This window comes from Triticum aestivum, chromosome 7D, assembly GCF_018294505.1.
Source record: "Triticum aestivum cultivar Chinese Spring chromosome 7D, IWGSC CS RefSeq v2.1, whole genome shotgun sequence".
NCBI classification, from domain to species: domain Eukaryota; kingdom Viridiplantae; phylum Streptophyta; class Magnoliopsida; order Poales; family Poaceae; genus Triticum; species Triticum aestivum.
This window is the reverse complement of record NC_057814.1, coordinates 126,861,885-126,874,158: the sequence shown is the minus strand read 5'-3', so window position 1 is coordinate 126,874,158 and position 12,274 is coordinate 126,861,885. Positions and strand designations below refer to the sequence as shown.

General features: G+C 44.0%; 1 protein-coding gene across 1 annotated transcript; it reads left to right on the top strand.

Annotated features, from left to right (window-relative positions):
• Window positions 1–252: 252 nt before the first annotated feature.
• Window positions 253–5,229, top strand: LOC123165245 (uncharacterized). The gene is made up of 7 exons (XM_044582877.1): window positions 253–631; window positions 1,848–1,905; window positions 2,821–2,901; window positions 3,007–3,042; window positions 3,449–3,688; window positions 3,767–3,905; window positions 4,447–5,229. Exons 1-7 carry the CDS (start codon window positions 453–455, stop codon window positions 4,926–4,928), a joined length of 1,215 nt encoding a protein of 404 aa, XP_044438812.1. The 5' UTR covers window positions 253–452; the 3' UTR covers window positions 4,929–5,229.
• Window positions 5,230–12,274: the final 7,045 nt, after the last annotated feature.

The following is a 12,274-nucleotide window of genomic DNA, read 5'->3' as shown; positions in this document are numbered from 1 at the left end:
TTTTTTTTTGACAGGCCCTCCTACATGAAACATTATTGAATTGTATTTCTATACGTGCACGGGGTACGTACGCATTCCTCATCTTTATCCTACGAGCCGCGTAGGATAGCTTTGACCCATCACCACAAAAATCATTTCTTTAATAAATGCGCTGACGAGAAACCCAATCCCGTACTCGTGCGGAAACCGCAAAAAAGGAGGCGCAGAAGCTCACGGAAACACAGAAAGAAAGAAATAAACAAATCCGCGACGAACCAAACGCCAAAGCGACCCATCTCCTCCCTTCCGATCCGCCATCTCCATCTCCCTCTTCTGTTCCCGTCCCGTCTCCGCTAGTCCCCCTTCCCAGCGAGACAGCAGCGCAAACCCTCCCTCGCCCACCTGCCGCCGCCCCGATTCGCCGCCTAGGTCCGTCCGGCGAGGGAGGGTGGGAGGAGCGGCGGCTGGTGGCCATGTGGCCCGGCTGCGGCGGCCGCTTCTACTGGGCGCCCGCGCCGCCGTCGGGGGCGCGGGGCGTCGTGGTCGTGTTCGCGTGGGTGTGGAGCGACGAGGCGCAGCTGCGGCCGTTCGTCGAGCTCTACGCCTCGCTCGGCTGGCGCTGCCTCGTCTGCCACCCCGACCTCGTATCGCTGTGAGTGGCGCTGCTTCCCCCATCCTCCCTCCCTCGCTCCTTTCCACTTGTTGCTTGTGCTAGCCGTTAAATTCGGGAGATCTGTTGCTCGTCTGGGCTCGTAGAAGTGGCCGCCTGTAGCTCTGCGGCCTCATGGAGTGGAATTATAGCTGCGGTTAGGTTTAATTTTAGAGTTTCTGAGATTGGTCACTGATGTTGTAGCTGCGGTTAGGTTTAATTTTAGAGGTTCTGAGATTGGTCACTGATTTCGTAGCTGCGGTTAGGCTTGATTTGAGATTGGTCGCTAATTTTGTGTCTACCCGAATCATTGGGGACTAGGCTTTATCCTTCAGGTTTAGCTTGTTATGAAAATTTTTCTGGAGTTCAATTAGTTGTTGGGTAGTGTTTGATGGGTCACTCGATTCATCACTGCGTGTTAGTTCTCTTAGTTCGAGCATCTCTGTAGCTGTGTAATTTATACTCTTCTATATTCTGCATGGTTTACATTGTCGCTTTGTGCACTTTTAGGTATATATGCCTACGTACCTGCAGCATGCGAGTGGTTAGCGTCTTAGTGATTTTGCGTGTTTGGGGTTTGATTACGCTTTGAGATTTGGTAAAGCTTATTTATTGGAGGATAAGGGAAGGTTTTGCATTGTGGTACTTGCGTTTTTGCGCAAATGAGGATGCGAAAAATCGAAGGTATCAATTTTAGTAAGTAAAAATGAAATACTAAGATTGAACCTTCTGAAACTACTAGTATGTTGAACTAGCAAAAGGAGCTAAAATAACATGGATTGCTTCAATATGTTAAGAATGTTTGGTACATCCATCCAGAGTTTTGTTGCCTGAACACAGTTTGTGCATCTGCAAGCTTGGTAGTCATTTATGTAGTTTGTGTAGAGACCTCAGAGTAATTTTATTGAATAGCATTAGCAAATTAAGTGCATCAAATCAGATGTTGCTGGAGGTAGAGGGTCTTCATCAGCATCATCTGTTGCTGGTAGAGCTATAGGCTTCATTCAGCAGGGTATTTCACCTAAAATGACACTTGAGTGAGTACCATTGTAACACTAGGTCACTAGCAATGGAGTTCCTTGCATCGTGCTTCAGTTATCTACTTATCTTATACTTGAAGGGCTATGGTGTAAACTTGCATATGGGGTCTTCTGCAGTCTGCACCGTTAGGTTCCTATTTACACCTAATGGCGCTATACTGATTCTTTTCTTCTTCCAGGTATCTCTCTGAGAAAGCAGCAACATTGGCATGTGGTGTTATTAGTGAGCTGGCAAAGGTACATTTTTTCTTGGTTGTTGTACTCCACAAATACCACGTTGTATATTAAGCATTGATAACTTTATTGTTCAAATGAAGAAAATAATACTCCCTCTGTCCGAATATACTTGTCGGAGAAATATACATCCATTTCTAATATACATCCATTTCTCCGACAAGTATTTCCGGACGGAGGGAGTAAGTAACTATGTTACTTGTTGTTTTAGTCAATGATCATGTTGTATTTAGCCTACTCCAGCACTGACACTATTTTGTACTCCCTGCTTCCCAAAATCTTGGGCGTATTAAATTCTGCATGCAATTCCATAATATAGGACGCACAGTTACAGCCTCACCAACGATTAGCTACTTTTGTGGAAAAAAAGAAAGCACGTACGAGCATCTAGTGCGGTTACCTTTCATCGTTTGAGATTGGATCGGTCAACAAAGAGTGGGACAAAGGAGATCGTGCATGCTCCACCGTTTTCTTTCAGTTACCTCTGTGCGATGGCTCACGTAAGAATCAATGGGTTAATTTTCGTGCTAATACCTAATACGCCCAACATTTTGAGAAGGAGGGAGTGATACACATGTGACTTTCTCTTTTTGCTCCTTAATCATCCAAATGATTTATATACAAAAAATGTATAGATGTAAGAACCCCTGGCAGAACGCATGAAGTTAGAGTTTGACCCTTCACCCCTTTCCATTTATTTTATACTTTGTGTCCAAGCGGCAACCTCTACATAATCTTCTTGCTGGTTTAGAGTCTGAAATATTTGCATATTGACATATTATAAACTTTCTGTATTGTTTAGAAGAATGCATATAAGCTCTCGTGGAATGGGACTTCTGTTTACTATCTTTCCACTTGGTTGCAGTTAATTATTTTTATAATTTTTGCTTTTAACTATGTGAAATGCTGGCGTTTCAGGAATTGAAAGTAAAGCCATTGCCAACTGTGCTTGCTTCTTTTTCTGGTGGCTCAAAGGGATGCATGTACAAGGTTATTCAGGTGCATGCTTGTTCAGTTCTTCCTTTTTGCCACCTCATCGTACATATCATCTATTTGCCTATCCCCTTTCACAGTTTAAATGACTAAACTTGATTGGTTTCGCAGTTACTAGACGGAAGATGTGAAGGAGATGCAACGGTGGTATGTTTTTTCTATCCTTTCTCTTCTCCTGAAGTTTACATATACATTTCTCTTTGTTGCAAGGATAATGGGAACCTATTTAAAAACCATATCTATGTCAATTGTGAAGTGCATATACTAGGTTTTGTTTTCTTCCATTTGCATGTACTGTGTAGCAATTTGCTCATTCTGTTGAAGTTGTTTTCTACGACATTGTCATTATGTTGTCATTATGTTCTGACTAGGCATGTTTTCAGCTGCATATATTCGATCTCTTGAACATACTTGGAAGTCTCTCATCATCATTCTATGTTTAAGTCCTCATTTTCTTTGCCATTTTCATCATGTTTTGACTTAGCATATTATCAGCTGAGGATTTGTTGGCAAACATCTTAAACATTATTGATGTAAATTTTCCATTATGTAGAAGGACTATCGGTTAGTTAGAAACTGTATCTCTGGCCAAATTTATGACTCTGGTCCAGTGGATTTTTTGAGCGATGTGGGCACACAGTTTCTTCAAAATCCTGTGATTGGCGCTTCAGCTCAACCATCCATGCTACGTTCCTTGATGGCAAAGGCTTTGGCATCTGGAATGGATACTCTCTTCCCAAGCAGAATTGAAGCTCAGCGTGCAGAATATTGGCACACGCTATACTCATCAGCAGTAAGTCTGGTTTGCCTTTGTGATTTTTGCAGATCATCTTCACTAGCCACACCAATTAACTTTTAACTGTTCATCCAGGGGTTGGGTTCAGTTCTTATATTTTGCTCGGAAGGCGATGATCTTGCTCCATGCCATGTTGTCTGTGGTTTCGCCAGGCGTTTGGTCGAGCTAGGCACAGATGTTAAAGTAATCAAGTGGAGTGATTCCCCTCATGTTGGTACGCCTTCATTTTATCTTCAGTGTCTGGTTTTATTAGATAGGATTACCGAGTACTAACTTAAAATGTGAAATATATTACTAGTAGAAACATGTATTTGCACAATTATTGTCATGGCGGTTTCCATTCCAAGACCTTCATTAATATCATATTTGGATTTGTTAATTGCAGAGATTGTCTGACAGATATGAAAACAACTTCATGTCTATACGCTTAGGTCTTAGAGACCTAGATGACAGTAGAAGACAATGGATCAAGCATTTGCATCATCTTGCCTAACAATATTTTCCATCCATTTTAGAATTTCTAATTTATCGAAGAAGACAATACTAAGCTCAAGTGTTTGATCTGACTATTTGATTGAATGTTTATACTCCTTGTCATGAGGGCGAATACAATATTATCTCAGAGTTTAATATTACAAAGCTACATATTTGGTTATTTATGTTAAGTTCCATCATTTAAATCCTTGATATCTTCTCTGCTGGGAGTCATCATTGCAGATTTCATTCACAACCAATTTTTTATATATATCCTGCAGGCCATTACAAGTTGCATGAAGCGGAATACAGAACTGCTGTAGATGATATACTGAAGAAAGCTCTTGTCACCTTCTGCCACAGAAGCCAGCTGAAGGGCACCAGTGCTGCATGGGATCAGGAGTACAAGATAGCGCACTGTGTGTGCAATCTACACAATGTGGCCGCCAATTCAAATGAGAGCCTGAGAAGGGTAGCCAACAGTCCCAGCGACCATTTCTTCTTGCCAAGTTCAAAGGACCATCATGATTCTAGGGAACCAGATTCTCTTGTTGAGGAGCAGAAACGGTCACTACCCTATCCAGCCAGGATGGAGCCTCAAGGAGTCCTTGGCCAAATTATGTTTGATGTCTGTGTTCCTAAAAATGTTGAAGGATGGGACATCAAGCCAACAGTGTCTCCAAATGGACGACCAACGCTGGCTTCTGCACGGCAGCTGGGTCCGTTCAATCCCATCAAGTACCTCCGCCGTTCAAGGCTATAGTTTGTGTTTGCTGCAAAGAAGAGTTTTTGTATATAATGGAGGCAATATGTTAAATACCGATTATGAGCAAGCTTTTCAGCTATGTAAGTTCCCTCAATATTTGACTTATTAGATGTTTCTTTTTATGCCTTTTGGCAAGAGGATGTACATATCCTATGTATATTTTACTGGTGTATGTTAGAAGGGAGTTGGCATAGGTTCTAGCAAAGCTGTTAAGGTGTGCTAACAATATAGGGAAGGGACTGCATTATTATTGCCTTGTAAGTTTATTTATGTCTAATATGACCTAAGCTAACTATCAGGAGAACCATTTTTTTTTTCTTTTGAACCTATGCTGCTGCTTAGCGTTTCACTGTTATTATCACTGTTCCATAAATAACTTTGTGGTCTATTCATTATTTTTTTTGCGGGTGTTATTCATTATTAATGTGCTCTTGGTACCTGGGATGTTTCTTTCATATCTTTGACTCAGCATTTATGTTCAGTGTTGTGGTTCTACTTCACCATGTGCTATCATAGGTGTTGCTTACTGGTTCAGATGAGGATTATTTGTCCAGCGACGGCACTTCCGTATCTCTTTTGTCTTTTCACGACATGATCTTGAAGATAATTTCGCTAATTTAAGAATCTGTAAAACTCATTCGGTCCTTGCTCACTCATTTCTTTGTTGGAAAGGCTAAATTATTCGATGCACAACAACTTTTTTGACCTTTGAGATCGTCTTATGGAGTACTACTACTCTGACTGTCCGGTTTCCTCGGAAACAGCCCACTCTCTATGCCGAAGTTACAGAAACTTGCGAGCATTTTTCTCGAGCTCTAGTTCCTTCTATATCTTTTTTCTAACCGTGTTTTCCACCGAGTTTCCAATGGAGTATGCCAGGTACCGTATCTACTTTAGAAAAAACGAATTCTTCAGGAACATCCAAGCCTGGAAATTAGGCTCTGCAGGCAGAGCCTTTTTGACTTAGCTGCTTGGAGCATTTTGTTGCATGTTCTTTGCTGGAAAGACGGAAAGAGATTTTTGACCACTCTGCATGTCCCACAACAGTTGTCCAGATTGAATATAAACTTTGGTATAACTAACGCTGGCAGCACATGGGTGGTCACTGCTCAGTCAGTCAGTCTCGTTCGGGGAGGCTCTGCTTGCCCTGGCTGAAACAGTGTAATTCTCTTTCAGCGCGTACTCCGTACTTAGATGACCAGATAAGTACATAGGTATATACAACTCTGAAGTTTTAAGGAGGATTTCATGTTATTCAACAAAGGTTTTTATGCTTTGTCTTTTTAATGAGATCTTCAAATGCACTAAGCTGACAGATGTGTTCTTTAGTGGGGTGCCAAATCGTGTCATTTGACCCATTTTGTCTTTTGACGAACAACAGAGGAACCCTCGTAGCTTAAGTAAAGTAAAATCTTCAGTTCAGTTTCTGAAATTTCAAATGCCACCCAGCACCCAAGTTTTGTCACATCAGTCTACCACCACGGTTTTCTTACTTGTTATGTAGTACAAGGATAAATCCTTATCTTTACAGCGACGAGTAAGGTAAGTGAATTAGTCTACCATGACAATTTTCTTGCTCTGTTGGTACAAGGATAAATGCTTATCTTTACAGCGACGAATAGTTTTTTAGGCAAGCGACGAATAAGTAAGTTACTGAATTATACTGCATGTGTTTATCATTCTGGCGATATGGCCTAGCTAGCCAGGCACCCATCACATCCTATACCATGACACTTTGCGCTGCAATCGCCGATCCACGAATGCCTCGGAAAGCCTACCAAAAGAATACGATTCTTCGTTACTCAATGGGTTTTTTTTTTTTGCGTTTTTTCGAACAAAGAATCTTGGTGTTTTGAGGCTTCTGATAGATTGGTACAATCACTTTTCTTAGACTACTCCTCCCATCATTCTCCCTGATAACGTAAGATATTGTCCTACCACCACTAGGCCAGTGAATATTTTGTAGACGAGGGCTTAAAGGAAAAGCATATATAGATTCACCGAAAAACAAAGCGCAGATAACGATGACCATGCAATATTAGTCCCAGCCTCCCAGGGACAACCTGTGGTCGAAATATGTGCTGAAGATTAAGTTGGGACTAAGTGGTTTCAGGAAGAGCTGAACCAGATGGCCTACAGGAACGTTTTTTTTTCTTCCTTTGTTTCCTGAAATTGTAAGAACAATACTCAGGATTATTTTTTGCGGCAATACTCAGAAAATTTTGGCCACTCACGAAATGGAAACAGAAGATGGAGATATTAATATTTCAATATCTATCAAAAACGGATAATGTCTCCCTTGTCTAGCTTCTCTTGCGATGCAAGAGTAATACTAATCATGTATGCATCATCGATGTTGACGAGCTCTTCGTAAATATTTGGTTAGTTGGTGTCTTCTTGATACTTACATATTAGTACTTTTTATTATATATCATATAATTCAGAAGATAAAGACTATCTTCTCAGGGAAGACATGAGCTATGAATTTTTCATAACCTATCATTAGCCGCCTTAGGGCTGAGATAAGTGGATTGCCTAGAATATTTGAGGCTGCTAATCATTAAATTTAAAGTTTGGTCTCCAGCTGCCGCCTATAGCTCAATTAGGCTTCTAGCTTTTTTCTTTCGAGAGTACGCCAATAGCGTACCTTATCTTTATAGAAGGGAGAAAGACAGTTTACAAGATTCGTGCGATCGATGCGAACATCCATCGCCCGAGCACCCACTCACACCCACTTACAAGAAAATCAAGTGTGATCTCTCACAAAACGGTCTAATCCACCCGCACCCACACCTGCATTATACCACTCGCGGATTTCATCAAGGATGGCTCTAGCTAGCTCACTATAGTCTTTAACTTGCTCCGGCCGATTGAACACCTTGGCCTTCCTTTGCTTCCACAGCATCCAAGCCGCGCCGATGACAACCGAGTCAAAACCTCGCTTGTGTTTCCCTTGGAAACCAGAGCGAGCCCTAAGCCACCACTCCACAAGTGTGTCCGTGTCATTGGGAGGAAGGACATTGATTTGTAGGGAGTTGAAACACGTGTGCCACATCTGGCGAGCGTAAACACACTACACCACAATGTGCTCAACTGTATCCTCCTCCTGCAAGCAAGTGTAGCAAGGCGAGGTGTTGTCCTGCAGCCCATGTCGCGTCCGTCTGTCAGATGTCCAAAGCCGGTGCTGCACGGCGAGCCAAGCAAAGATCTTGCACTTTAGTGGTGCCCAGCTACGCCAAATCGCGGCAGTAGTAGGTGATCTGATCGCGCCCTGATTAAGTTTGTCATAGGTGGATCTCGCTGTATACATGCCGGGTCATGCGGCCAAGCAAAGGCATCCTCCATGTGCACATCTCGTTGAACAGTGGCGACCGCGTGTCTCAGGTGGACAGTTTGTAGAAGTGCCCCAAAAGAAGTCTGTGGTTGGACATCGAGTGCCCATCTCTCATCTTCCAAGGCCTGAGCGACCGTACGGGAGTTCCTGATCCTCGTATCCACACCAGCCACCAGCGTGGGCGCAATATCTCTGACAGAGAAGCCGTGGATCCATCTATCTCTCCAGAAAAGTACCTTATTTCCTTTGCCCACCGTGATCTGAATCAAACTATCAAAGACCTGTCTAGCATCGTCGTCCACCATAAGCTCCAATCCATGCCACGGCCTTTGCGGGTCCGTGCGCCGCAACCATTCCCAATGCACCCTAAGTGCCAGCCCTTGCAGACTTAGGTTTTTCACCCCAAGACCACCGAAACAGGTTGGCTTGCAGATTGAACTCCATGTCACTAGGCATTGGCCTCCGTTAACTCGATCTTTTCCTGCCCAGAAAAACGCGCGCATCCAGCCATCGACGTCCTCCAAAACCCAGCCTGAGGCCTTCATTACGAGCAACTGATGCACTGGTCTCGCCTGAAGCACCGACTTGACAAGCACGAGCCGACTTGATCTCTGCAATAAGCCTCTCTGCCAAGCCGGGAGGCAGTGCCGAACTTGATCCAAGAGAGGCTGCCAGTGCGCCTTGGTGAGGTGCTTGATGGCCAGCTGCAGCCCAAGATACTTGCACGGGAATTCTCCAATGGGGCACTGCAGTATCTGCTCGACTCTTGCTTTGTCTTCCTGATCCTAAGAGATCAAGATAGCCGAAGATTTCCTGTAGTTTACTCTCAGACCCAAAGCATCTCCAAATAGTTGCAGCGCGATTCAGACAAATAGGAGATCATGGGGTGTAGGTTTGACGAATAGTGCCACATCGTCCGCATATATGGATAGGCGCTGCGTCGCTGTAATTCCAGTGAAGGAGCTCAACACACCATCAGACATGGCTTTGGAGATCATGGCCGTGAGGGCGTCCATGGCGATAACGAAAAGTAGAGGAGAGACCGGGTCCCCTTGTCGCAGTCCTTTTGCATGCCAAATTCTCCTTCCCGGTACTCCGTTCACCAACACTCTGGTGCTCGAGGATTGCAGTAGCGCCGCCAACCATCCGAGACATCGATTTCCAAATCCCTTGGCCCAGAGCACTTCAAATAAGAAAGGCCAAGACAAGGAGTCAAAGGCACGGGAGATATCTAACTTGAGAAAAACACCTTTGTTCTTTCTGGCGTGTATTTTCCTGGCCACTTGCCTCACTAACAGATAGTTGTCATGCAGATTTCTGTCACGGATGAAAGCCGACTGGTTGGTGGCCACAAGGTCCTTCATGCACGGTCGGATTCGATTAGCCAGGAGCTTGGCGAACAACTTGGAGAAGCTATGTGGCAAACTGATCGGTCGATAATCACCCACTTCTAGGGCATCCGGCTTTTTAGGTATTAGCACAATCAGCGCACGATTTAACCTCGCAAATCCACGGCCATCTCCGACGCAAAGTTTGAGTAGCGCTGCCATAATGTCGTCCTTGATAATAGGCCAGGCTCTTTGGTAGAACTCGACAGTAAATCCATCCGGTCCAGGAGCCCGATCCGGTGCCATCTCCTTGACAACTGACCAAACCTCCTCGTTCGTGAACAGCACATCCAGACAGCCCAGATCTAGCATGTTCATGCCCAACGACTGTAGGTTTAGCGTGTGCACTCTTGCCTGTGCCGTGCCAAGCAAGTTATGAAAAGCCTTTGTGAAAATTTCCTCCTTGCGGCTCTGATCAGTGGCGATCTCCTCACCTCGCCTAACCTGGGGTATGAAGTTCTTTGCTCTCCTCCCGTTGGCGACCAGCTGAAAAAACTTGGTATTGGCATCTCCCTCACGGAGCCATCTGTGTCTCGATCTTTGCCTCTCGATCGTGCGCTCGAGCGAAGCAAGCCCTAGGAGTGCTAACTTAAGGGTTCTTCTCAGCCACGTCTCCAACTCGGTGAGCCCTCTAGTTTCCATCGCTTGATCCAGGCGATAGATCACCGTCGTGGCAATCGCCATCTGAAGTTTAATATTCCCTACTTTCCGCTGTCCCCACGCTTGAAGTGCTGCCGCTGCGTTGCGGAAGAGTGCATCGAGTCTCTTGAAAGGATCCACGATGGCCTGATCGCAAACCCATGCATCCTTCACCGCCTGCTCAAAGCCCTCTAGCTTGACCCAAAAGCTCTCAAATCGAAATCTTTTCCTCGGCCAGTAAGTAGCATTTGTCGAAAGATGGAGTGGGGCATGATCAGAAACGCTAGTCGAGAGTGCTTGCAATAGGTAGTCTGGCCGCGCCAATTCCCAATCCACCGAGACGAGGATCCTGTCGATTTTAGTCATTGTCGGGGCATCTCTCTCGTTCGACCACGTAAAATGACGCCCATGCATGTAGAGCTCTTTAAGTTCGTTATTGTCGACGAAGCTCCTAAACTTGTTCATCATGGCCCTGTTAAGATTCAAGTTGTTTTTCTCCGAAGCTCTAAGGATTAGGTTGAAATCGCCGAGGACCATCCATGGCCCCAGGCAAGCTGCTCGCCTCGCTTTTGTGACATGGTTGATTCAAAGCTATAACTTTGCCAAAACGCCAAGTTGTGAGTAGTTAAGTGTGGCAACACATAACTATGACAACCAATCAAACACTCGCTTGAAATTTCGGCGCACCCATCCTTACACGTGATAATTTAGCTAGGAAACAAGCAACCTCTTTCTATGGGCCTTTGTCGCAACAAAAATATAACTTGTCACAAAACCATGTCCATGTCCTTCAAGAAAATACTCACTCCGTTTCTAAATATAAGACTTTTTAGATATTCAAATACATACCACATATAGATGTATATAGACATATTTTAGACTATAAATTCACTCATTTTGCTTCGTATGTAGTCTGTATTAAAATATCTAAAAAGGCTTATATTTAGAAATGGAGGGAGTATTATCAATTAAGGTTTTAAGTGTTGTAGCAAGTACTTCCTCTGTCCTACAATATATGACGTTTCTTTTTGAGGGGAAGGCCTTCATGGCTGCTTTATTAACTCATATCACACTTACATCGTTTGCTAAAGCAATGAGAATAAAAGAAGGAGGTGTATCCGACCACACCATCGGTGGATTACCCCTCCCAAAACTAGCTAACTCATGAGCAACCATGTTCGACTCTACTACAATGTTCGATAATGACCTTCCCAAAATCTTTAAGCAAGCTATGACAATCCTCAAGAATTGGTGCCGCCACCAGAGCATACCGTTCCTTCATATTTAAAGCATCTACGACGATCAAGTTGTCAGATTGAATCAAGATCTTGTCACACCCAAGGCCGCGTATAAATAGAATACCCTGGTGCATCGCTTCGGCCTCGGCCGCCACCACATTCACCACATTCACCACATACAATATATGACGTTTTTGCAAGCTATGAGGGGGTACTTTCTTAAAACAAGTACGTAGTCTCATTAGTTCTTTTTTTCTGAGGAAGTTTTCTTTTACATTACCGCTTGAGGATTGAAGAAAAGGATTTAGCCAAGCAAGTCGAAGTGTTGAACTTATTTTTCAGATGTTTGTAGCCCCACCGAATTGGGCATCCCAAAAAAGTGTAGCCAACGTCCAAGTATGCTTTGCTATACTTTTGGCAAGTGTTCCGTCGATTCTCAACATTTGATCATACAACCCCTTTGTGCTCTACATTTCCAGGTTAACAATGTGCCACTCGCCTAACCGTTCTCTAAAGAACGAACTTTGAAGCTACACCGCTGATTATTCCCCAGCCAAATCCCCACTACTGAGTACTGACCCACTCATTTCTTAAACTCGAAATCACCAAAGTGAAACATGTACACTGACAAGGCGCGTCCATGGAGTTGTGAAAAACGTGCGGTAAATGCGCCTCAACTCTGCTCCCCGCCGTATATATAGCACCCTGCATCGCTGCTCAACATCCTCATCGCCATCAGCTCAC